The sequence below is a fragment of the Bombina bombina genome, chromosome 2 (assembly GCF_027579735.1).
Source record: "Bombina bombina isolate aBomBom1 chromosome 2, aBomBom1.pri, whole genome shotgun sequence".
NCBI classification, from domain to species: domain Eukaryota; kingdom Metazoa; phylum Chordata; class Amphibia; order Anura; family Bombinatoridae; genus Bombina; species Bombina bombina.
Window position 1 is genome coordinate 1,288,107,130 of NC_069500.1, and position 27,290 is coordinate 1,288,134,419.

At 40.3% G+C, this 27,290-nt stretch overlaps 1 protein-coding gene across 2 annotated transcripts in view; it reads right to left on the reverse strand.

Moving 5' to 3' along the window:
• LOC128650283 (uncharacterized) overlaps window positions 1-27,290 on the reverse strand; it is a 422,276-nt gene that overhangs the window by 35,019 nt on the left and 359,967 nt on the right. For both annotated transcript variants that reach the window (XM_053704109.1, XM_053704108.1), the window contains exons 20-21: window positions 17,587-17,725; window positions 7,532-7,611 (exon numbers count right to left, since the gene is read on the reverse strand). In XM_053704109.1, coding sequence (XP_053560084.1) covers window positions 7,532-7,611; window positions 17,587-17,725 — 219 coding nt within the window. The remainder of the gene's footprint in view (window positions 1-7,531; window positions 7,612-17,586; window positions 17,726-27,290) is intronic.

The window sequence follows — 27,290 nt, forward strand, 5'->3', positions numbered from 1 at the left end:
GCGGATAACTCCGAGACTCTTCGAGCCGAGGAGATAGCCATCAAAAACAGAACTTTCCAAGATAAAAGTTTAATATCAATGGAATGAAGGGGCTCAAACGGAACTCCTTGAAGAACTTTCCGAACCATGTTTAAGCTCCACAGAGGAGCAACAGTTTTAAACACAGGCCTAATCATAACCAGAGCCTGACAAAAAGCCTGGACGTCTGGAACTTCTGCCAGACGCTTGTGCAAAAGGATAGACAGAGCAGAGATCTGTCCCTTTAAAGAACTAGCTGATAAGCCTTTTTCCAAACCCTCTTGGAGAAAGGACAATATCCTAGGAATCCTAACCTTACTCCATGAGTAACTCTTGGATTCACACCAAAACAGGTATTTACGCCATATCTTATGGTAGATTTTCCTGGTAACAGGCTTTCGTGCCTGTATTAAGGTATCAATAACTGACTCTGAGAAACCATGCTTTGATAGGATCAAGCGTTCAATCTCCATGCAGTCAGTCTCAGAGAAATTAGATTTGGATGATTGAAAGGACCTTGTATTAGAAGGTCTTGCCTCAAAGGTAGAGTCCATGGTGGACAGGACGACATGTCCACTATGTCTGCATACCAGGTCCTGCGTGGCCACGCAGGCGCTATCAGAATCACCGATGCTCTCTCCTGTTTGATCTTGGCAATCAGTCGAGGGAGCAGAGGAAACGGTGGAAACACATAAGCCAGGTTGAAGAACCAAGGAGCTGCTAGAGCATCTATCAGCGTCGCTCCCGGGTCCCTGGACCTGGATCGGAAACGAGGAAGCTTGGCGTTCTGGCGAGACGCCATGAGGTCCAGTTCTGGTTTGCCCCAACGATGGACCAGTTGAGCAAACACCTCCGGATGGAGTTCCCACTCCCCCGGATGAAAAGTCTGACGACTTAGAAAATACGCCTCCCAGTTCTCCACGCCTGGGATGTGGATCACTGACAAGTGGCAAGAGTGAGACTCTGCCCAGCGAATTATCTTTGAGACTTCTAACATCGCTAGGGAACTCCTGGTTCCCCCTTGATGGTTGATGTAAGCCACAGTCGTGATGTTGTCCGACTGAAATCTGATGAACCTCAGTGTTGCTAACTGAGGCCAAGCTAGAAGAGCATTGAATATTGCTCTTAATTCCAGAATATTTATTGGGAGGAGTTTCTCCTCCTGAGTCCACGATCCCTGAGCCTTCAGGGAGTTCCAGACTGCGCCCCAGCCTAGAAGGCTGGCATCTGTTGTTACAATCGTCCAATCTGGCCTGCGAAAGGTCATACCCTTTGACAGATGGACCCGAGATAGCCACCAGAGAAGAGAATATCTGGTCTCTTGATCCAGATTTAGTAGGGGGGACAAATCTGAGTAATCCCCATTCCACTGACCCAGCATGCACAATTGCAGCGGTCTGAGATGCAGGCGCGCAAATGGCACTATGTCCATTGCCGCTACCATTAGGCCGAATACTTCCATGCACTGAGCCACTGACGGGCGTGGAATGGAATGAAGGACACGGCAAGCATTTAGAAGTTTTGATAACCTGGCCTCCGTCAGGTAAATTTTCATCTCTACAGAATCTATCAGAGTCCCTAGGAAGGAGACTCTTGTGAGTGGTGATAGAGAACTTTTTTCCACGTTCACCTTCCACCCATGCGACCTTAGAAAAGCCAGGACAATCTCTGTATGAGATGTGGCAATTTGAAAGCTTGTCTAGATACGGAGCTACCGCTATGCCTCGCGGTCTTAGAACCGCCAGAAGAGAGCCCAGAACCTTTGTAAAGATTCTCGGGGCCGTAGCCAATCCGAAGGGAAGAGCTACAAATTGGTAATGCCTGTCTAGAAAGGCAAATCTTAGGAACCGATGATGATCTTTGTGAATCGGTATGTGAAGGTAGGCATCCTTTAAGTCCACTGTGGTCATGTACTGACCCTCCTGGATCATGGGTAGGATGGTCCGAATAGTTTCCATTTTGAAAGATGGAACTCTGAGGAACTTGTTTAAGATCTTTAGATACAAGATTGGTCTGAAGGTTCCCTCTTTCTTGGGAACCACGAACAGATTTGAATAAAATCCCTGTCCTTGTTCCGTCCGCGGAACTGGATGGATCACTCCCATTACTAGGAGGTCTTGTACGCAGCGTAGGAATGCCTCTTTCTTTATCTGGTTTTCTGATAACCTTGAAAGATGAAATCTCCCTTGAGGAGGAGAAGCCTTGAAGTCCAGAAGATATCCCTGAGATATGATCTCCAACGCCCAGGGATCCTGGACATCTCTTGCCCACGCCTGGGCGAAGAGAGAAAGTCTGCCCCCCACTAGATCCGTTTCCGGATAGGGGGCCATCCCTTCATGCTGTCTTAGGGGCAGTAGCAGGTTTTCTGGCCTGCTTGCCCTTTTTCCAGGACTGGTTAGTTTTCCAGGCCTGTCTGTAACGAGCAACAGTTCCTTCCTGTTTTGGAGCGGAGGAAGTTGACGTTGCTCCTGCCTTGAAGTTTCGAGAGGCACGAAAATTAGACTGTTTGGCCTTTGATTTGGCCTTGTCCTGAGGTAGAGTATGACCCTTACCTCCAGTAATGTCAGCGATAATTTCTTTCAAGCCGGGCCCGAATAAGGTTTGCCCCTTGAAAGAAATATTCAGCAATTTAGATTTAGAAGTCACGTCAGCTGACCAGGATTTAAGCCATAGCGCTCTGCGCGCCTGGATGGCGAATCCGGAATTCTTAGCCGTTAGTTTGGTTAAATGTACAATGGCATCAGAAACAAATGCATTAGCTAGCTTAAGTGCTTTAAGCTTGTCCATAATTTCATCCAATGGAGCTGAGTGAATGGCCTCTTCTAGAGACTCAAACCAGAATGCCGCAGCAGCAGTGACAAGCGCAATGCATGCAAGGGGCTGTAAGATAAAACCTTGTTGAACAAACATTTTCTTTAGGTAACCTTCTAATTTTTTATCCATTGGATCCGAAAAAGCACAACTATCCTCCACCGGGATAGTGGTACGCTTAGCTAAAGTATAAACTGCTCCCTCCACCTTAGGGACCGTCTGCCATAAGTCCCGTGTAGTGGCGTCTATTGGAAACATTTTCCTAAATATAGGAGGTGGGGAAAAGGGCACACCGGGTCTATCCCACTCCTTGCTAATAATTTCTGTAAGCCTTTTAGGTATAGGAAAAACGTCAGTACACACCGGTACTGCATAGTATCTATCCAGCCTACATAATTTCTCTGGAATTGCAACTGTGTTACAGTCATTCAGAGCCGCTAAAACCTCCCCTAGCAATACACGGAGGTTCTCAAGCTTAAATTTAAAATTAGAGATCTCTGAATCCGGTTTCCCTGGATCAGATCCGTCACCCACAGAATGAAGCTCTCCGTCCTCATGTTCTGCAAACTATGACGCAGTATCGGACATGTCTCTCACAGCACCAGCGCACTCTGTTCTTATCCCCGAGCAATCGCGCTTGCCTCTTAATTCTGGCAATTTAGATAATACTTCTGTCAGGGTATTATTTATAATAGTAGCCATGTCTTGTAAAGTGATTTGTATGGGCCTCTCTGATGCACTTGGTGCCACAATATCACGCGCCTCCTGAGCTGGAGGCGAAGGTACTGACACGTGAGGAGAGTTAGTCGGCATAACTTCCCCCTCGTTGTCTGGTGATAATTCCTTTATAGATAAAGACTGACCTTTATTATTTAAAGTGAAATCAATACATTTAGTACACATATTTCTATGGGGCTCCACACTGGCCTTCAAACATAGTGAACAAACAGATTCATCTGTGTCAGACATGTTTAAACAGACTAGCAATAAGACTAGCAGACTTGGAAAAATACTGTAAATAATTTTACAAGCAATATAGAAAAACGTTACTGTGCCTTTAAGAAGCACAACAAACTGTCACAGTTGAAATAACAATGAACCCAATCAGTTATAGCAACCAAATTTTCACAGTGTATGTAATAAGTTAGCAGAGCATTGCACCCACTTGCAAATGGATGATTAACCCCTTAATATCCAAAACGGTTCTTTATAAGCAGTAAAGAAAAAAACGTTTTTTAAATACAGTCAAAACCACTGTCACAGGTCTGCTGTGACTGATTACCTCCCACAAAATGACTTTTGAAGTCCCTTAAGCTCTCTGGAGACGACCTGGGTCATGCAGGAAGAAGCAGGAAGACTGAGCCTGAATTTTTACTGCGTCAAAAAAGCTCTAAAATAGGCCCCTCCTACTCAATATTACAACATTGGGAGTTTCAGTTAACTGTTTCTATGCAGAAATACCGGTCAGCCATGTGGAAAAAATTTATGCCCCAATAAGTTTTATCACCAGTGTACCTAACAAAACGATTAAACATGCCAGCAAAATCGTTTTAAACGTCCTTTTTTAAGGAATATGTATCTTTATTGATAAGCCTGATACCAGACTTCCTGCTGCATTTAAGGCTTATAACATCACTTCAGTATTAATAGCATTTTCTCAGTCAAATTCCATTCCTTAGAAAATTACTTTTACTGTATATAATTAAATCAGCCTGCTAACAGTCGCTCTCACTGTATTAAAGGCTTTACTTACATTACATCGGTATCAGCAGTATTTTCTTAGTCAATTCCATTCCTTAGAAAAATAATTTACTGCACATACCTTGTTTGCAGGGTACCCCGCACGCTATTCCCTTTCTGAAAGTTACCCCACTCCTCAGAATGTGCGAGAACAGCCAGTGGATCTTAGTTACTTCTGCTAAGATCATAGAAAACGCAGGCAGATTCTTCTTCCAAATACTGCCTGAGAACAAACAGCACACTCCGGTGCCATTTAAAATAACAAACTTTTGATTGAAGAAATAAACTAAGTATAAAAACACCACAGAGCTCTCACAACCTCCTATCTAGTTGAGTTGCAAGAGAATGACTGGATATGACATGTGAGGGGAGGAGCTATATAGCAGCTCTGCTTGGGTGATCCTCTTGCAACTTCCTGTTGGGAAGGGAATATATCCCATAAGTAATGGATGACCCGTGGACTGAATACACTTAACAAGAGAAACAACACTTTTTTGACTGTGAAATAATAGCAGACAGCTGCCAGTACCCCAGATGGCCGCCAATAAGGCAGATGGGGAGGGTTAGAGAGCTGTTTTGGGTGGGATCAGGGAGGTTGGGGGCTAAGGGGGATGCTACACCACAGCATATGTAAATATGCAAAAAAAAAATTAAAAACCTTTTATTTTAGTACTGGCAGACTTTCTGCCAGTACTTAAGATGGCGGGGACAATTGTGAGGTGGGGGAGGGAAGGGAGCTGTTTGGGAGGGATCAGGGGGTCTGATGTGTCAGGTGGGAGGCTGATCTCTACACTAAAGCTAAAATTAACCCTGCAAGCTCCCTACAAACTACCTAATTAACCCCTTCACTGCTAGCCATAATACATGTGTGATGAGCAGCAGCATTTAGCGGCCTTCTAATTACCAGAAAGCAACGCCAAAGTCATATATGTCTGCTATTTCTGAACAAAGGGGATCCCAGAGAAGCATTTACAACCATTTGTGCCATAATTGCACAAGCTGTTTGTAAATAATTTCAGTGAGAAACCTAAAATTGCGAAAAAATTTAAGTTTTTTTTAAATTTGATCGCATTTGGTGGTGAAATGGTGCCATGAAATATACCAAAATTGGCCTAGATCAATACTTTGGGTTGTCTACTACGCTACACTTAAGCTAAAATTAACTCTACAAGCTCCCTACATGCTCCCTAATTAACCCCATCACTGCTGGGCATAAAACACGTGTGGTGCGCAGTGGCATTTAGCAGCCTTCTAATTACCAAAAAGCAACGCCAAAGCCATATAAGTCTGCTATTTCTGAACAAAGGGGATCCTAGAGAAGCATTTACAACCATTTATGCCATAATTGCATAAGTTGTTTGTAGATAATTTCTGTGAGAAACCTAAAGTTTGTGAAAAAGTGAACAATTTTTTTTATTTGATCGCATTTGGCGGTGAAATGGTGGCATTAAATATACCAAAATGGGCCTAGATCAATACTTTGGGTTGTCTACTACACTACACTTAAGCTAAAATTAACTCTACAAGCTGCCTACATGCTCCCTAATTAACCCCTTCACTGCTGGGCATAAAACACGTTTGGTGCGCAGTGTCATTTAGGAGCCTTCTAATTACCAAAAAGCAACGCCAAAGCCATATAAGTTTGCTATTTCTGAACAAAGGGGATCGCAGAGAAGCATTTACAACCATTTATGCCATAATTGCATAAGTTGTTTGTAAATAATTTTTGTGAGAAACCTAAAGTTTGTGAAAAAGTGAACAATTTTTTTTTATTTGATCGCATTTGGCAGTGAAATGGTGGCATTAAATATACCAAAATGGGCCTAGATCAATACTTTGGGTTGTCTACTACACTACACTTAAGCTAAAATTAACTCTACAAGCTCCCTACATGCTCCCTAATTAACCCCTTCACTGCTGGGCATAAAACACGTGTGGTGCACAGTGGCATTTAGCAGCCTTTTAATCTCCAAAAAGCAACGCCAAAGCCATATAAGTCTGCTATAATGGCATGTCTGGCACACAGTGTTGGGGCAAGGGTCCATCTGACCACTGATACCTGGTCTGCAAAGCATGGTCAGGGCAGGTATATCACCTACACTGCGCACTGTGAAGCGGGCGTAACCCTTACACTACCTGATCGATACAACATCATACCTGATGTTTTAAAGCACGTTATTCCAAACAGTTTAGGAATGTTAGGTGATTTATGCCCTTTATGGATTAAAACCAGACTCTGCATCAACTATGTAATTTTCCATGGGAGTTTTGCCATGGATCCCCCTCCGGCATGCCACAGTCCAGGTGTTAGTCCCCTTGAAACAACTTTTCCATCACTATTGTGGCCAGAAAGAGTCCCTGTGGGTTTTAAAATTCGCCTGCCTATTGAAGTCTATGGCGGTTCGCCTGGTTCGCCCGTTCGCGAACTTTTGCGGAAGTTCGCGTTCGCCGTTCACAAACCCAAATTTTTAAGTTTGCGACATCACTACATGTCAGCTTTTTACAGTTATGCTGCGTCACTTTCAAGTGATTTAGCATATGAGTATTATGTCCCTTTAAAAGGTACAAACACTCCTGTCTTTAGTTGCGACTGTTCCATGGGTGGAACCAGGGTCATTGGCGCTATAGTTATGGTTGTTTCATGGGCAAGTTCAGGGCAGGGGGAAGTGGAGTTGCAGGTGTTTTGAGTACAGGCAGGTTATTGGGGGGGAGGGGGGGATTGGTTGGTTATGCAGTTGTGGGATGTGACCTGCATTTTTTTACCCTTTTAGTTTTACCCACCTCTTTAGCCCATATCCTTCACCCCCAAAACCCCCACTGTTGCTTATATTGGCAAAAATATTTTTTTGAGAACATAATATTTATTGTTATAATTTGTAAACTTGTATAATTTAACAATATTTAGGGTATGTTATGTCATAATCACCTTTATTTCATATATGTGTGCCACTTATTTCCTTACCTCTCTTCATGTAGTGAAAACAAGCTGTCAATGAAGTAGTCATTCACTTTCGTTATGCAATATTCAAGTTTTTTCTCTGTCTTTTTTTTCAAAAAAGAAAAACAAAATGTTATGTCAACCTTTTTCCTTTACTTTTTAGAGGTTCAAAAACAAAAATAATTATACAATGTTATATCACAAATTCAAAATAAACAACTAACATACATTTTAAGTGTCAAAATGACAATTCATTGAATCAGTTACATTTAAAGGGACAGGGAACCTCAACATTTTGTTTCATGATTTGGATAGAACATATAATTGTAAATAACTTTCCAATTTACTTCCATTATTAAATATGATTCATTCTCTTGTTATCCTTTGCTGAAGGAACAGCATTGCACTACTGACAGCAAAATGAACACATCTAGTCAGCCAATCACAAAAGACAAATGTGTGCAGGCACCAATTAGCAGCAGCTCCCACTAGTGTAGGATATGTGCCTATTCTTTTTCAACAAGGGATAACAAGAGAACAAAGCAAATTTGAAAATAGTAGGGAATTTAAAAGTGTCTTCAAATTACATGCTCTATCTGAATTATGCAAGTTTAATTTTGACTTTCCTATCCCTTTAAGTAAAAAATATTCTTCTTCATTTATTTTTAAATTACATTACAAACTAGCCAGCAGCCAATCTGATACAATGGCCTAAACAGCAAAGACTGCATCTTTATTGCAATAGTATATTTTTCCTTCTCTTTTCTTTTCTTTCCCTTTCTCCTCCTGAATATTCAACATTTATAATTTGTGTCCGCTATAATATTTGCAGTAGATTAAGACAAACTAAAATTTGCACGTCACCTTAACAAATATATACTCGCCCTGAATCAGTCAGTATTTATTAATGCATTGTAAAAACAAAATGTACAGTATGCTTACCTGGGGCCCGATCAGATATACAGCGTCGCCCGCAAAAGCCGGCGACGCCAACATTTGCGTGGGTTTGGTATCCTATATACGGCGTAACCTAGAAGTTACGCTCATATATTTCTGCCTTCGCCCGTAGTTTTTTGGGCCATAGACAGGTATACCAAACCCGCGCAGTTTGGTATCCAATATACAGCGTAAGGACTTACGTGGCGAAAATGGAGAAATCTTACTCCATTTTCACCTCGCCACAAATTGCAGGCGTAGCAAGCCTTACGCTGTCTATTGGAGCCCCGTAACTCCCTAAACTACCTGCAAAATAAAACACCTAACGCATGCGCAATGTCTATCTAACTGTCACCCGCAAACTGCTAAATAAAACCTAACACCTAACGCATGCACAATGTCTATCTACCTGTCAACCGCGATCCCCCGCCGCAATCCCTAATAAAGTATTTAACCCTTAAACCGCCGCTCCCGGACTCCGCCGCCACCTACATTAAAAGTATAACCCCCTAATGTGATCCCCTTACACCGTCGCCAGCTACATTACATACCCCCTAATGTGAGCTCCTACCCCGCCGCCAGCTACATTAACTACCCCCTAATGTGAGCCCCTTACACCGCCGCCAGCTACATTAAACTACCCCCTAATGTGAGCCCCTTACACAGCCGCCAGCTACATTAAACTACCCCCTAATGTGAGCCCCTTACACCGCCGCCAGCTACATTAAACTACCCCCTAATGTGAGCTCCTACCCCGCCGCAAGCTATATTAAAATTATTAACCCCTAATCTAATCCCCCTACCCTGCCGCCAGCTATATTAAATGTATTAACCCCTAATCTAATCCCCCTAAAGTAATCACCTCTATTACCAGCCCTTAAAAGGGCCTTTTGCGTTACATTGCCCCAAAGTAACAGCTCTATTGCCAGCCCTTAAAAGGGCTTTTTGCGGGGCATGCCCCAAAGAAATCAGCTCTTTTACCAGCTCTTAAAAGGGCTTTTTGCGTGGCATTGTCACAAAGTAATCAGCTCTTTTGCATCTAATCTAAATCCCCCTACACCGCCGCCACCTATAATAAATGTATTACCCCCTAATTTAATCCCCCTACACAGCCGCCACCTATATTAAATAGATTAACTCCTAATCTAATCCCCCTACACCGCCGCCAGCTATATTAAATGTATTAACCCCTAATCTCATCCCCCTACACCGCCGCCAGCTATATTAACCCTAATTATATTAGGGTTAATATAGTTATTATATTATATATATTAACCATATTAACCCTAATTATATTAGGGTTAATATAGTTATATTATATATATTAACTATATTAACCCTAATTATATTAGGGTTAATATAGTTAATATAGTTATTATATTATATATATTAACTATATTAACCCTAATTATATTAGGGTTAATATAGTTAATATCGTTATTATATTATATATATATTAAGTATAATAACCCTATCTAACTCTAACATCCCTAACTAAATTCTTATTAAAATAAATCTAATTAATATTAATATTATTAATTAAAATATTCCTATTTAAATCTAAATACTTACCTATAAAATAAACCCTAAGATAGCTACAATGTAATTAATAATTACATTGTAGCTATTTTAGGGTTTATATTTATTTTACAGGTAACTTGGTATTTATTTTAACTAGGTACAATAGCTATTAAATAGTTAATAACTATTTAATAGCTACCTAGTTAAAATAATTACCAGTTTACCTGTAAAATAAATCCTAACCTAAGTTACAAATTCACCTACACTATCAATAAATTAAATAAACTACAAATATCTAAACTAAAATACAATTAAATAAACTAAACTAAATTACAAAAAAACAAACACTAAATTACAAAAAATAAAAAAAGATTACAAGAATTTTAAGCTAATTACACCTATTCTAAGCCCTATCTAAATTAAAAAAGTTAACAGCTCTTTTACCTTACCAGCCCTTCAAAGGGCTTTTTGCGGGGCATGCCCCAAAGAAATCAGCTCTTTTGCCTCTAAAAAACCCCCACAATACCACCCCCCAACATTACAACCCACCACCCACATACCCCTACTCTAACCCAAACGCCCCTTAAATAAACCTAACACTACCCCCCGGAAGATCTCCCAACCTTGTCTTCAACCAGCCGGGCCGAACTCTTCATCCAATCCGGGCGATGTCTTCAATCAAGCGGCAGAGAAGAAGTCTTCCATCCGGGCGATGTCTTCAATCAATCGGCAGAGCAGAAGTCTTCCATCCGGGCTATGTCTCAATCAAGCGGCATCTTCAATCTTCTTTCTTCGCTCCTCCGACGCGGAACATCCATCCGGGACAACGGCTTCCCGACGAATGAGGTTCCTTTAAATGACGTCATTCAAGATGGCGTCCGTCGAATTCCGATTGGCTGATAGGATTCTATCAGCCAATCGGAATTAAGGTAGGAAAAATCTAATTGGCTGATTGAATCAGCCAATCAGATTCAAGTTCAATCCAATTAGCTGATTGGTTCAGCCAATCGGATTGAACTTAAATCTGATTGGCCTATTCTACATTAAAAAGTTAACAGCTCAATTACCTTACCAGCCCTTAAAAGGGCCTTTTGCGGGGCATGCCCCAAAGAAAACAGCTCTTTTGCCTGTAAAATAAAAATACAACCCCCCCCAACATTAAAACCCACCACCCACATACCCCTACTCTAACCCAAACCCCCCTTAAATAAACCTAACACTACCCCCCTGAAGATCATCCTACTTTTAGCCGTCTTCAGCCAGCCAACCACCAATGGAACCGAAGAGGAGATCCGGAGCAGCAGAAGTCATCATCCAAGGGGCGCTGAAGAAGTCTTCCATCCAATTGAAGTCATCATCCAGGCGGCGTCTTCAATCTTCATCCATCCGGAGCGGAGCGGAGCCATCTTCAGACGAGCCTACGCAGAGCCATCTTCTTCCACCGACGACTGAACGACGAATGACGGTTCCTTTAAGTGACGTCATCCAAGATGGCGTCCCTCGAATTCTGATTGGCTGATAGGATTTTATCAGCCAATCGGAATTAAGGTAGGAAAAATCTGATTGGCTGATCCAATCAGCCAATCAGATTGAGCTCGCATTCTATTGGCTGATCGGGACAGCCAATAGAATGTGAGCTCTATCTGATTGGCTGATTGGATCAGATTTTTCCTACCTTAATTCCGATTGGCTGATAGAATCCTATCAGCCAATCGGAATTTGATGTACACCATCTTGGATGACGTCACTTAAAGGAACCGTCATTCGTCGTTCAGTCGTTGGTGGAAGAAGATGGCTCAGCGTAGGCTTGTCTGAAGATGGCTTTGCTCCGCTCCGGATGGATGAAGATTGAAACGCCGCCTGGATGATGACTTCAATCGGATGGAAGACTTCTTCAGCGCCCCTTGGATGATGACTTCTGCCGCTCCGGATCTCCTCTTCGGTTCCATCTGTGGTCGGCTGGCTGAAGACGGCTAAAGGTAGGATGATCTTCAGGGGGGTAGTGTTAGGTTTATTTAAGGGGGGTTTGGGTTAGAGTAGGGGTATGTGGGTGGTGGGTTTTAATGTTGGGGGGGTTGTATTTTTATTTTACAGGCAAAAGAGCTGTTTTCTTTGGGGCATGCCCCGCAAAAGGCCCTTTTAAAGGCTGGTAAGGTAATTGAGCTGTTAACTTTTTAATGTAGAATAGGGTAGAGCATTTTTTTATTTTGGGGGCTTTGTTATTTTATTAGGGGGCTTAGATTAGGTGTAAGTAGCTTAAAATTGTTTTAATATTTTTGAAATGTTTGTAACTTAATTTTTTTATTTTTTGTAACAGCTTTTTTTTTTTGTACTTTAGTTAGTTTATTTAATTGTATTTAATTGTAGTTATTTGTAGGTAATTTATTTAATTAATTTAATGATAGTGTAGTGCTAGGTTTAATTGTAACTTAGGTTAGGATTTATTTTACAGGTAATTTTGTATTTCTTTTAGCTAGGTAGTTATTAAATAGTTAATAACTATTTAATAACTATTCTAACTAGCTAAAATAAATGCAAAGTTACCTGTAAAATAAATATAAATCCTAAAATAGCTACAATGTAATTATTAATTACATTGTAGCTATCTTAGGGTTTATTTTACAGGTAAGTATTTATTTTTAAATAGGAATAATTTAGTTAATGATAGTGTAGTGTTAGGTGTAATTGTAACTTAGGTTAGTTTTTATTTTACAGGTTAATTTCTCTTTATTGTAACTAGGTAGCTATTAAATAGTTAATAACTATTTAATAGCTATTGTACCTAGTTAAAATAAATTGAAATTTGCCGGTAAAATAAAAATAAATCCTAAGATAGCTACAATATAATTATTATTTATATTGTAGCTATATTAGGGTTTATTTTAAAGGTAAGTATTTAGTTTTAAATAGGAATAATTAATTTAATAAGAGTTAAATTTATTTAGATGTATTTAATTAATATTTAAGTTAGGGGGGTGTTAGGGTTAGACTTAGGTTTAGGGGTTAATAATTTTATTATAGTGGTGGCGGTATAGGGGGGGCAGGATATGGGGTTAATAAGTTTAATATAGGTGGCGGCGGGGTCCGGGAGCGGCGGTTTAGGGGTTAAACAATTTATTTAGTTGCGGCGGAGTCCGGGATCGGCAGGATAGGGGTTAATAAATTTATTATAGGTGGCGGCGGTATAGGGGAGGCAGGATAGGGGTTACTAGGTAGAATGTAGGTGGCGGTGGGCTCCGGGAGCGGCGGTTTAGGGGTTAATACATTTTTTATAGTTGCGGCGGTGTCTGGGAGCGGCGGTTTAGGGGTTAATAACTTTATTTAGTTGCAGGGGGCTCCGGGGGCGCCGGTATAGGGGGTAGAACAGTGTAGTTTAGTGTGGGTGCTTTGTGACAGCTTGTCAATAAAGCTGTCAAAAAGCCGAAGAGCAGCGAGATCGGATGAGTGATAACTATCACAGTCCGCTGCTCATCGCCCCGTACTTGGTGCGCAGCTTTTTGACAGATTTTTTGATAACTTTGGCGAGATTTTTCAGGTCCGCGGCGGCGATGGTAGGCGAGCTTAGGCAGGCGTATTGGGCCGGCGAAGGCAGGTAAGTAGACACGTTAATAACTAGAGGCCATAGTATGTTGTTGGTCTGCAGATGTATTCAATATAATCCTCATTATTGAAATTCCAAGAAGAAGATGTGTATATCTGTATATACAATTCTGAGCCTGCTCCATTCAAATTAAAACATGAAAAAAAATTTTTTATTGAATTTTAATATTTAATAATGTGTTTTACTGTGTATTTACTGTAAATATTTTAATCATTGCAATGTTCTTCAAGTAGTGGAAAATGTTCTTTGTATTTTTAAATAGTGAACAAGTGCTTGGAAGCACGAAACATGTCTGCATAGGAGCCCAGCTTTCCTTTCTATGCAACGGTCTGTCATTGCGGTCTAATGGCTGCACACTTTATGGGGCCGAATTATCAAGCTCCAAAGGCTCGCCGGAAACAGAAGTTATGAAGCAGCGTTCTAAAGAACGCTGCTCCATAACTTGTCCGCCTGCTATGAGGCGGCGGACATAAATCAACCTGATTGCCCGCGAATCTGCAGGGGGCAGTACTGCACAAGCGTATGCTGTCAGCATTTATCGATGTGCAGAGGACATCATATGCTACACTGTATCATGTCCGCTCGCACTTTGATAAATATGCCCCTATATGTTTTTAACGATGTAGAATAAACTTTGAAGATTTTTACCTTATCTATGTGGTATGTGCCTGGGACTTTCTTTGTATTCATATTTTTAAATATCTATTCCTAAATATATATCTGTATATATCTATACATATAAACATATACAGGTATACCTCACTTTACAGCGCTTTACTAATACAGAGCTAATAAAGAGCTGAAGTTCAACCTCCAAGGATTTTGAAACAGTACTGTAATCATCATGTGATTGCGAGAAAGCCATTTTGTTATGCTCAGTTCAATCTGTTTACAACATTGCAGTACACTTTGTGTCTCAGTGTTGTAGTCTAGCAGATTTTACTACAGTAATGGTCATTATTTTACAGGTACTGTACAGTTTTTATTAAATACTAATTGAATACTGTGCTGTAGCTATTACACACCTAATATATGTTAGTTCAATCATGTTTTCAAGTTTTTAAACACATTAACAAGTGAAAAGAAAGCTAAAACCGCAATGTTCCACTTTAAGGCAGTTTTCACTTTACAGAGGGGCTCCGGTCCCTAACCAGCAAAATATATAAATATATATATATATATATATATATATATGTATATGTTTAGGGAGATTACATAAGCCTGTGCACCCTTCATTTTTACACAGTTGTTTGATTGTGAGCCTGCATTGTGTGGCTGTTTAGGGACCCAGGTTTTTGGAAGAGACCTTGACGAGGTACCTGGGCTTTTCCCATTTGGCCAGATGCGGTAACTAACTCTTTCATTGCTGCTTTTTATCTTAGTTGTGAGCTTGTAAGTGAGTGCTGGACTTTCTCTTTGTGCTATATTAATGTATTATTTTTTTGTAATTTTCCCTGTTTGGGCCTTGCACCCAGACCTGTCTGGGGTTAACTGCATGTGACTCTGGTGACAGTGCAGCTTCCTGAGAGTGCTGTTTTGCACCCAGGGCATGTTACAGGGCCATAGGATATGTACCCGGTCCGGCCTGAGAGTGCTGACCCCTCCCATGTTTTGTATATGTTTGGGGAGATTACATAAGCCTGTGCACCCTTAATTTTTACACAGTTGTTTGATTGTGAGCCTGCATTGTGTGGCTGTTTAGGGAACCAGGTTTTTGGAAGAGACCTTGACGAGGTACCTGGGATTTTCCCATTTGGCCAGATGCGGTAACTAACTCTTTCATTGCTGCTTTTTATCTTAGTTGTAAGCTTGTAAGTGAGTGCTGGACTTTCTCTGTGTGCTATATATATATATATATATATATATATATATATATATATATATATATAGAGAGAGAGAGAGAGAGAGAGAGAGGGAAAGAGGGAAAGAGAGAGAGAGGGAGAGAGAGAGATATATATTTTACAAAATATTAATCATATATATATATTAAGACATAGATTTAAAAATAAAAAGAACATTTTCTTCTATGGGAAGAATATTGGAATGTAAAATATTCATAACTGATGTCAGGTTGAAACGTGGTCGGGTTAACTAGTGATGTGTTTGTTTTTTTTAAAATACGCTCCATTGAAGTCTATGGGGAGAAGATGTTAACGCGGTATCCACTTGTAATCTAGCCCTTAATGTTTCAATGAGAATAAATTGGTTTAGACACTGAATATATCCTGACTATGCCTGAATAAAGCATTGGGGATCGATTTATTAACTCTTTCCGGTCCTATGTCGGAATATATCCGACAAAGGGTTTTACCACTTGCGGTCCAATGTAGGATATATTCCGACATGTTCCTTTCAAGGTGACGAAGTACCTTACACTCCTGTCATTTTAGTATGTAAGCCCTTCCCTTCGGCGTGTTTAACAGAGAGCTGTTGTATATATAATCTGAGCTTTTTTGCATCGTACCCGATCGGGATGATTGCTGTCCACCACCTCAGAGGTGGCAGATGAGTTAATGAGCAGCGGTCTTATGACCGCTGCTTCTTAACTTATGTTTCTGGCTAGCCTGACGGCTCGCGCGGAAACAGCTGCATCCGCAGCTTGTTTAATATACCCCTTAGTGTCAAGGTGTTTTATAGTCTCCTGTTGATATAAATGTGCTGCCACCACAGCTTGTTGATTAAGATGTAAAGTGGCTTACGCTGGGGCACCAAAGTGCAACCACACTCTTGCAAGTCACTAGCAAAGCCGGCAATGAAATCCTCAGTAAGATCTACAGCAGTCAGAGGATTGAATGCAGACTTTAGCTATTCCTCAAAAGCCATCTGATGGAATCCAATAAAGCACTAATTTCACAGAGTATATAAATAGTAGTTGCCATATTGAGTTTGAAGGAAGTGCTTTATAAGGAGAGGCAAAAAGCATGCTGTTGTGGTGTGTTTTGGAGGCTACAACCTCAAATGTAATACCGGAGCAATGATGTCAACAGCAACTGTGATAATATTGGGCTCATCCAATAGATAATCTAAAGTTGAACTTGATCTGTGATTTTCTACCACGGATGAGTCACCGGCAAGGTGATATTATGCAGATAACAACAAGCAGTAGTGCGACTTATCTGTTTCTTTCCTGCTTCCAGAGGTTCTTTTTGAAATCCAAGAATTCTTGTTATTGCAAGTCGGTTTGGATAATGACTTATCTGCTTACTCTTTTTTTGGCTTTTTCTGTTTTATACTACAAGAAAATTGCTACGTTTCTTGACATCAAAGGGCAGATTTATTAAAGACATGTTTAAAGAATTTCAGTTCCACTGGGAATAGGAGATCAGTTGCAACTGTTTCATACAACATATATAATCACAATATGATTGTTTTTTTAAGGAATCTACAAGTACTTAAGTTCCTTGACTACTTACATAATATTAGAAATATTTGGCTGTTGAGAAATAATATAATTGAACTTCTGTCCACAATAATTCCCTGGAAACACATCTGATAGTATTTAATAGCTTTAGGAAAGATTATTCTGACACCCAAAACTCTGAGGGATCCTATATCATTTGACATTTGATAATCCATCAGATAGGCTAATGTGACTTTGACATGGATGCATGGGTGTCATCCAGACAAGTGAGGGAAAGAAATGTTCTGCAACAATGGTCCTATTAGTATCTTAGTAGAGCTCTACAATCTGGAAGCACTTCAAAATCAATATGAAAATCTTCTGCTGTAAAGCATTGGAATTTGTGATTTTATGGGTGAAAGGGACAGTAATGGTGAATACCCTTCAGCTCTACTCAAATTATTAAATTTACAAATTTCTTATCCTTATAGCTTCTAAACTAAACTGATATAATTTTTAATATAATGATATATCATATGTAAGCTATGTGCCTGTTCCTTTGTTCAGCAAAGCATAATCATCATCAACATCTTAATCGTAATAATACTACAACATCTTGGCCACTTGCAAATTCTCCATTTAGACACATTTCTCAAACCAGTAAGACAGTTTTGAACTTGCCTTTATCTTTGCATTTTCCAGAGAATCTTTTTTGAAATTAGGTGTCAAAATATTATCTTTCAAACTTCGTTTTTGACTCTCTTCAAATAATTTTCTCATTGTAGTTATGTTGAAAGGGCGTTTTTTTTTGCCTACATACCTACAAAAGAAAAAAAAAAAGAATGATAAAAATAAGAGATTAATATACTGTTGACATTACAGACATTTACTAATACTATGTATATTTTTGTAACTCAATATTTTTCAGTATTGCACATATTTCACCCTAGGACTATAAATCTCCTTCACTTTAAAATGAAGAGGAAGGATCAAGTATATATATTCTTATATTTATAATGAAATATGTGACACACTATGGGCCAGATTATTAATGGTGTGTTATTGTTAGCATGAGGAGCATAAATGCAAAGTCTTTCATTCTATTGGCTGATTTAAATTTGAAATAGAAAATCAGCCAATAGGAATGCAAGGGTACCTCTATATAAAAGGGGTACCTCACATTCAATATTCAGTGTGCAGCTGGTGACCCCATGAAGAGGACATCTGTGACCAAAGACAAGAAGATGAATGAAAATGGAAGACTGCTGCCGGAATGAAGATGGACCATCGCCTGGAGGAAGATGAAAGACTGCCGCCGGGATGAAGGTGAACCATTGCTGGGATGAACATGTAATGCCAGCTTGATGATGCTGGAGTGCCGCCACCCAGATTCAACTTTGGTGAGTACCATCTTTTAGGTTTAGGATTAGGAATTTTTGGGTGGGTTTTTTGTTAGATTAAGAGTTTTTTTATTTTATTTTTTGGGGCAGAAAAAGAGCTAAATGCCCATCTAAAGGCAAAGCCCAGCCAAATGCCCTTTTCAGGGCAATTTTTAGATTAGCTTTTTTTAATATAGCCTTTTTTGCTATAGTTTAGTGTTCGCAAAGTTTTTTTTATTTTGGGTTGTTTGTTTTTTAAGTGGGGTTTTTTATTTTTGGTACTTTGCTTTTTTCTGCAATGGTAATTTTTTTTTCTGTAAAGGTAGTTTTTTTTCTGTAATGTTAGGTTATTTTTTAAGGTATGGTTTTTTTTATTTTTAAAGGTACTGGGGTTTTTTTCAGAAATTTTTAGTTTTTTTGGAGCAACTTAGAGGGTTAGGGGATTTAATGTAGGGGTGTGGTGGTTTAGGTGTTAATAGAATAGTGAGGTATTTTGCTATGTGAGAGTGTGGCAGTTTAGGGGTTAATAAAGTAGTGGGGTAGTTTGTGGTGGGGTTGTGGTGGTTTAGGGGTTAATAGAATAGAGAGGACTTTATAGCAGTTTTGGGGTTATTAGAGTAGAATATTAGGTATTTTATGTACACAGTAGCCGCGCCATGTATCAATTCTAGCTTTATATAATAAACACAATATTTGGAATACCAATATCAATGCTCTTAAAAATGTCTGTCTGTGTAGCTGGTCAAGAATATACTTTAAACATAATTATAAACTAAAATATTATTTTTATTCTTAACATGGAAGGTTCTATGAAATAATAGATGTAGATGTGCTTCTGTTTACTGGGCAATACCACGCTCACACAAGTGTAACATTGTCATTTCTAGATGACGTCATGGGAATACAGATGACAACTTTGTAATGAATGTTTTTTTTTATTGAGGTTTATTGCAAGGCATACAAATAGCAAAAATGACAAGAAAATTACATGACAAAGTATCATCTGATAATCTACATTTGATAAGATAATGTGCAATGAAATATCTTGAAAAGCATACATATGTGTATATATACTGTATATATAACTATTTTTTTGTTTTTCTTTTCCTTTTATTTTTTTATTTTGCCATTGACTCAAAAATTTTCGAAATTACTCATGAGGCCACTTTTGGACCTTCAATGACTATAGCGTTACTATGGTGACAGGAAGTACAATAAAATAAAGGAAACCACTCATGGATGTCTAAACATAAACCTCGTTTTTATAATTTTAGATTTAGATAATTTAAACCTATGGAACTCTTTTTCAACCATTTAAATGTGGGATTTCTCACATTAACAAAAACACTCTCACCTAGATTACGAGTTTTGCATTACGGTTTTAACGCTGAAGAAATGGCCATTTCAGCCAAAAAACAGTAACGTAGCCATTACAAGTCTTGTCGGTATAGCTATACCGCAAGCATTTTAGCCTGTAACACAACGTCAATCAAGCACTCAAAAAAATTATGTTTTGGCGTGGGATTTCCATATCGCCGGTATGACAGGTTGTGCGGTGAGGCTAAAATGCTTGCGTTACAGCCTATACCGACACAATCCGTTCCGCCATCTGAAGGCAGTTGTTATGGATTATGTGATTTGAATAGCCAATAGAATTTAAGTAGCTCTCATCCTATTGGTGATTTGAACAGCCAATAGGATTTCAGTAGTTCTCATCCTATTGGCTGATTTGAATTTCAATAATTAAATCAGCCAATAGGAATGCAAGGGACGCCATTTTGAAATGGCTCCCTTGCATTGAAGATTCAGTGCACAGCGGCGACCGTTTGAAGAGGATGCTCCTCGCCGGATGTCTTCAAGAATGGATCCGCTCTGCTCCGCCTGGATGAAGATAGAAGACGCCGCCTAAATGGATGAAGACCTCACCGCCTGGATGAAGACATCACTGCCTGGATGAAGACATCGCCGCCTGGATGAAGATATCGCCGCCTGGATGTCGGACTTCAGAAACTGTAACTGGATCTTCGGGGGTTAGTGTTAAGTTTTTTTTTAAAAAATTTGGATGATGTTTTTTTTTTAGATTAGGGTTTGGGCTTTTTTTAAAAGAGCTGAATGCCCTTTTCAGGACAATGTAAAAGAGCTGAATGTCCTTTTAAGGGCAATGCCCATACAAATGCCCTTTTAAGGGCAATGGGTAGCTTAGGTTTTTGTTAGAGTTAGGTTTTTTATTTTGGGGGGTTGGTTGGGTGGTGAGTTTTACTGTTGGGGGTCTTTGTATTTTTTTACAGGTAAAAAAGCTGATTTCTTTAGGGCAATGCCCTACAAAATGCCCTTTTAAAGGCTATTGGTAGTTTATTGTAGGCTAGGGGGTGTTTTTATTTTGGGGGGGCTTTTTATTTTTATAGGGCTATTAGATTAGGTGTAATTGTTTTTATTTTTTATCATTTTATTTGTTATTTTTCATTATTTAGTGTTTGTTTAGTTTTTTGCAATGCGGGGGGCTGGAGGTTTAGGGGGTAATAGGTTTATTTAGTGACGGTGATGTGGGAAGCCAGAGGTTCAGAGGTTAATAACTTTATTTAGTGGCGGCGATGTCAGGGAGTGGTGGAATAACATAGTAACATAGTAGATGAGGTTGAAAAAATACTGAAGTCCATCGAGTTCAACCTATAAAAATATAAAATACTTACAAAAAGCTCCAGTTAAGCTTAAATAATCCCACTAAAAGGTTACCCATTTAATACAAGCAATAATATCCATGAATTTTGTTTCTGGACAGAAATGTATCCACATTTTTTTTAAATGTATCTAGGGTAGCATTCACTACCTCCTTTGGTAAGGAGTTCCACAATTTTTTTGCTCTTACAGTAAAAAAATGTTTTCGTTGCAGGAGATTAAATCTCCTTTCCTCCAACCTTAAATTGTGACCTCTTGTCACAAACAATTTTCTTGGAATAAACAGAGCTTCTGCCATCTCTGTATATGGGCCTTGAATATGTTTATATAAAGTAATCATGTCACCTAGCAAGCGCCTTTTTTTCTAAAGAAAACAGACCTAGTTTGGCTAACCTCTCCTCATAGCTTAAATTCTCCATTCCCCTTATTAGCTTTGTGGCCCTTCTCTGAACTTTTTCTAGTTCTGCAGTATCTTATTTTGTGATCGGTCCCCAGAACTGCACTCCATACTCAAGGTGAGGTCTTACCAGGGATTTATATAGTGACAGAATTATGCTTTCCTCCCTTGAATCAATGCCTCTTTTAATACATGCTAGTATCTTATTAGACTTTGAAGCCGCTGCCCTGCATTGTGCACCCATCTTTAGCTGGATGCTCTCACATCTGACTTCAAGGTGTTCTCGACGAGATTGTCAACTGTGGAACTAAAAGTGGCAGACACAGAGACACAACAAAGAGAAGCCACAACCAACATCACACAACTGCAGAGACAAAATAAAGCCCTTCAGGAAAAGCTTGATGATCTGGAAAACAGGTCCAGGCGAAATAACATTCGAGTGGTGGGCCCCCTTGAGTCAGTCCCGGGCTTATCTCTGATAGACTTTGCCGAAAAGATTCTGCCAGGCTTACTACACATCCCAGACACTGATATGCCCTGTGTGGTAGAAATAGCCCATAGGATAGGGCCCCAGCAGCAGAAACCAGACCAGAAGACGCAGCCAAGGCAGATCATGATCAAATATCTAAATTTCAAAGACAAAACTGCACTCTTAAAAGCGTATAGACAAGCACCAGAGCTGACCTATGAGGCAAGAAGATTCACCTATTCCAGGACTACTCAGTTGAAGCAGCGAAGAGACGCAGATAATTTTCTCCTTACTGTAAGGAACATCTGGAGAGGAGAGAATCTGTCTCTCTACTATACCCAGCACGCCTAAAGAGGCAAACAGCACAAGGCCCAAGCAACTTCAATCCTTCCTGAGGATACAGAATCCTTGGAACCATAGCCAGAGAGATGCAGCTAGAATTGAAGAAAATGAGAGAGAGATAAAAATCTTGGATCGGTTTCCTGCTCTGTATGAGCCATTGCCTTAAACAGATGAACTTTCCATGCAAAGGACTGAGGACTTTACCTTTCTTCCTTATTTGTTGCTAACTGTAGCAATGGAGAAACATATCCTTTTGAAGAAGGGGGGGGGGGATTTTAGCACTGTTGCTAAGGTTGAATTGCACTTGATTATTATTGTTTACATTTGTTTTATTCTTGTTTGTTGTCTGAATATTACTACTCTGATTGATCCGTCTTTGAAACGACTGGTTGGATACTGTTTAGACTAGTGAAAATATCAAGGGACTTCCCCAGGGTGTCAAACTGTAAGTACTCCTACTACACCACATACACCTACTAGAGAACATAAGTCAGAAACCCAAGATTATTCACATATACACCAGATAAGATACATTGAAGTCACTACTGCTCAATATGCTGAATATTGGGGTATGCCTAGTTTCTTGGAATGTGGGTGGGATCACATCACCAGTTAAAAGAAAAGCCATCTTAAAATACTTGAACTCCAAAAAAAGCAGATATAGCTTTATTAGAAGAAACGCACCTATAAACTAACGAACATCAGAAATTAAAACAAGGTTTGGTGGGGGAAGTGAACTACACCCAGTATGAAAGCTAGAGGTGTTGCATTTTTCTTTAGGAAAAATCTGAACTATAAAGTGAACCATACTATTCTTGACCCACAGGGAAGGTACAACCTGCTCAAAATTACATTGGACAGCTGTCCTTTGGTCTTAGGGGGGTTTATGGACCCCATACACACAAAAGAGACATTTAGAGTTCCCTCAGAATCCGCCTTCTACATATGGCAGATATCCTGATAATACTGGGAGGGGACTACAATATAGCGCCACAAACCCCAGCCGATAGATATAATAACCTCAACTTAAAGCAAACTAAAACTAACAATAACACTAGTGACTGCATAATACTAACCAAATTCAAAAACGCTCTTGCCCTATCAGATATATGGCGAGATAGGAACCCAGAATCAAGAAGCTATACATGCATCACACCGGAAAAAGATACACCGTCACGCATAGATTTCTTTTTGATCTCACACACTCTAACTCTCAGAGTCACAGACGCAAAAATTGACAAACCATTCCTCTCGACCCACGCACCAGTCCCACTCAACATCAAATTAGGATACACAAGTCCTTCTCCAAATAATTGGTCCTTCTCCAAATAATTGGTCCTTCCCCAAATATCTCATTCATGATGCTAATCTAAGAAAGCACTTGGTAGGGGAGTGGCTAGTTTACAACACGCTAAATCAACAACACACTAATAATTCCATTCTCTACTGGGAACTGGGCAAGGCAGTACTCAGGGGAGTAACAATCTCATACATCATAGACATTAAAAAGAAGAGGAAACTTAGGGAAGAACTACTGTTAAGGCAAATTCTAAAAGCAAGGAAGGAACAGATATCAACGCAACACTACCGAAACCAATAGACACAAATATAAGGAAGTTAAAGCACAAAAGGACACATTCCTGTTGCAAAATGTGGCTAGGGACCTGACAGCAGCTCACGCCAGATTGTATTGTCATGGAAACAAAACAAGAAGGCTATTAGCCAGACTGACAAAACTGACTAAGAGTTCAAACACAATAACAGCCATCAGAAAGGACAGTAAACTATACACAGACACCACTGACATTCAACAAATGTTCAGGCAATACTTTTCAGGACTATATAAACATCAAGCAGTGGAACCCAAGAACACAATCAGATTCTGGGAAATCCTCACATTACCAACTCTTTCAGCCGACCAACAGAGTGTATTGAACATCCCGATAGACCCCCCAAGAAATAACCAAAGCCATTAGCAATCTCCCATTAGAAAAAGCACAGGGCCGGATGGACTTCAGGGAGAAAAAAACTTCAAAATGAGATAGAGGATAAACTCTTGAGAGTATTAAATGGTATAATGAAAGGTGAGCTTAGCCTGTCCCCAAGATTTACAAAGGCAACCCTTCACCCTGGAAAGAGGCATGAGGCAGGGCTTCCCACTTCCCCCCCTCTTATTTGATCTAGTGCTGGAAACATTGGCAGAAAAGATTAGGCTAGCAACAGAGGGACTCACAATAGGCGACAAAAGAAAATACACATCCCTCTTCTCTGACGATATGGTCTTATATGTACAAAACCAGAGCAAATGTACCCAAAATGATGGAGATCATAACAGAATTTGGCCACATATCAGGTTATAAAATCAACATAGATAAAACTGAATTAATTTGGTTGACTCGTACCTCTGACATTCCTGACACCCTACAATTTCAAACAGATAGGGCAAACCTTTAAATATCTGGGAATCAAACTCTCGCTAGACCCAATGACTGGTACAATACTAATTACACACACATAAAAAAAAGTGCTAGACTTGACATCCCAATGGGAAAAACTTCCACTATCTATATCTGGTAGAATAGGATTGGTGAAAATGATTCTATTCCCAAAACTCCTATACATAATAGGCCGAAACGTACGTCTGGGGTTTTGCTGTTTCTCTCGTTCAGAGAAGGATTGCCTGGTATTTCGGGGCTGGACTGTACTGTGAAGTCAGGATCAGACTGATATGCTTCAGGAAAGTTTTTCTCTGTGAAAGGCACATGTTGAGCAAAAAGAGGCTGCTTCTTGGGTGGTAACTAGCCATAGAACAAGCTATTATGCTATTGTTCGTTTCCAGGTTGAGCGCTTCTCTCTTTTTATTTATTCAAATTATGACATTTTGGGAAGTCTCCCTAAGTGTGATGCGGGAATCCAGATGTGGACCCGTTGCTCAGTGTGCCTAGAGGGATATGGCTGCACCTCACTGACGAGACCCACAATAGGCCGAAACGTACGTCTAGGGTTTTGCTGTTTCTCTCGTTCAGAGAAGGATTGCCTGGTATTTCGGGGCTGGACTGTACTGTGAAGTCGGGATCAGACTGATATGCTTCAGGAAAGTTTTTCTCTGTGAAAGGCACATGTTGAGCAAAAAGAGGCTGCTTCTTGGGTGGTAACTAGCCATAGAACAAGCTATTATGCTATTGTTCGTTTCCAGGTTGAGCGCTTCTCTCTTTTTATTTATTCAAATTATGACATTTTGGGAAGTCTCCCTAAGTGTGATGCGGGAATCCAGACGTGGACCCGTTGCTCAGTGTGCCTAGAGGGATATGGCTGCACCTCACTGACGAGGCCCACAATAGGCCGAAACGTACGTCTGGGGTTTTGCTGTTTCTCTCGTTCAGAGAAGGATTGCCTGGTATTTCGGGGCTGGACTGTACTGTGAAGTCAGGATCAGACTGATATGCTTCAGGAAAGTTTTTCTCTGTGAAAGGCACATGTTGAGCAAAAAGAGGCTGCTTCTTGGGTGGTAACTAGCCATAGAACAAGCTATTATGCTATTGTTCGTTTCCAGGTTGAGCGCTTCTCTCTTTTTATTTATTCAAATTATGACATTTTGGGAAGTCTCCCTAAGTGTGATGCGGGAATCCAGACGTGGACCCGTTGCTCAGTGTGCCTAGAGGGATATGGCTGCACCTCACTGACGAGGCCCACAATAGGCCGAAACGTACGTCTGGGGTTTTGCTGTTTCTCTCGTTCAGAGAAGGATTGCCTGGTATTTCGGGGCTGGACTGTACTGTGAAGTCAGGATCAGACTGATATGCTTCAGGAAAGTTTTTCTCTGTGAAAGGCACATGTTGAGCAAAAAGAGGCTGCTTCTTGGGTGGTAACTAGCCATAGAACAAGCTATTATGCTATTGTTTGTTTCCAGGTTGAGCGCTTCTCTCTTTTTATTTATTCAAATTATGACATTTTGGGAAGTCTCCCTAAGTGTGATGCGGGAATCCAGACGTGGACCCGTTGCTCAGTGTGCCTAGAGGGATATGGCTGTACCTCACTGACGAGGCCCACAATAGGCCGAAACGTACGTCTGGGGTTTTGCTGTTTCTCTCGTTCAGAGAAGGATTGCCTGGTATTTCGGGGCTGGACTGTACTGTGAAGTCAGGATCAGACTGATATGCTTCAGGAAAGTTTTTCTCTGTGAAAGGCACATGTTGAGCAAAAAGAGGCTGCTTCTTGGGTGGTAACTAGCCATAGAACAAGCTATTATGCTATTGTTCGTTTCCAGGTTGAGCGCTTCTCTCTTTTTATTTATTCAAATTATGACATTTTGGGAAGTCTCCCTAAGTGTGATGCGGGAATCCAGACGTGGACCCGTTGCTCAGTGTGCCTAGAGGGATATGGCTGCACCTCACTGACGAGGCCCACAATAGGCCGAAATGTACGTCTGGGGTTTTGCTGTTTCTCTCGTTCAGAGAAGGATTGCCTGGTATTTCGGGGCTGGACTGTACTGTGAAGTCAGGATCAGACTGATATGCTTCAGGAAAGTTTTTCTCTGTGAAAGGCACATGTTGAGCAAAAAGAGGCTGCTTCTTGGGTGGTAACTAGCCATAGAACAAGCTATTATGCTATTGTTCGTTTCCAGGTTGAGCGCTTCTCTCTTTTTATTTATTCAAATTATGACATTTTGGGAAGTCTCCCTAAGTGTGATGCGGGAATCCAGACGTGGACCCGTTGCTCAGTGTGCCTAGAGGGATATGGCTGCACCTCACTGACGAGGCCCACAATAGGCCGAAATGTACGTCTGGGGTTTTGCTGTTTCTCTCGTTCAGAGAAGGATTGCCTGGTATTTCGGGGCTGGACTGTACTGTGAAGTCAGGATCAGACTGATATGCTTCAGGAAAGTTTTTCTCTGTGAAAGGCACATGTTGAGCAAAAAGAGGCTGCTTCTTGGGTGGTAACTAGCCATAGAACAAGCTATTATGCTATTGTTCGTTTCCAGGTTGAGCGCTTCTCTCTTTTTATTTATTCAAATTCTGACATTTTGGGAAGTCTCCCTAAGTGTGATGCTGGAATCCAGACGTGGACCCGTTGCTCAGTGTGCCTAGAGGGATATGGCTGTACCTCACTGACGAGTCCCACA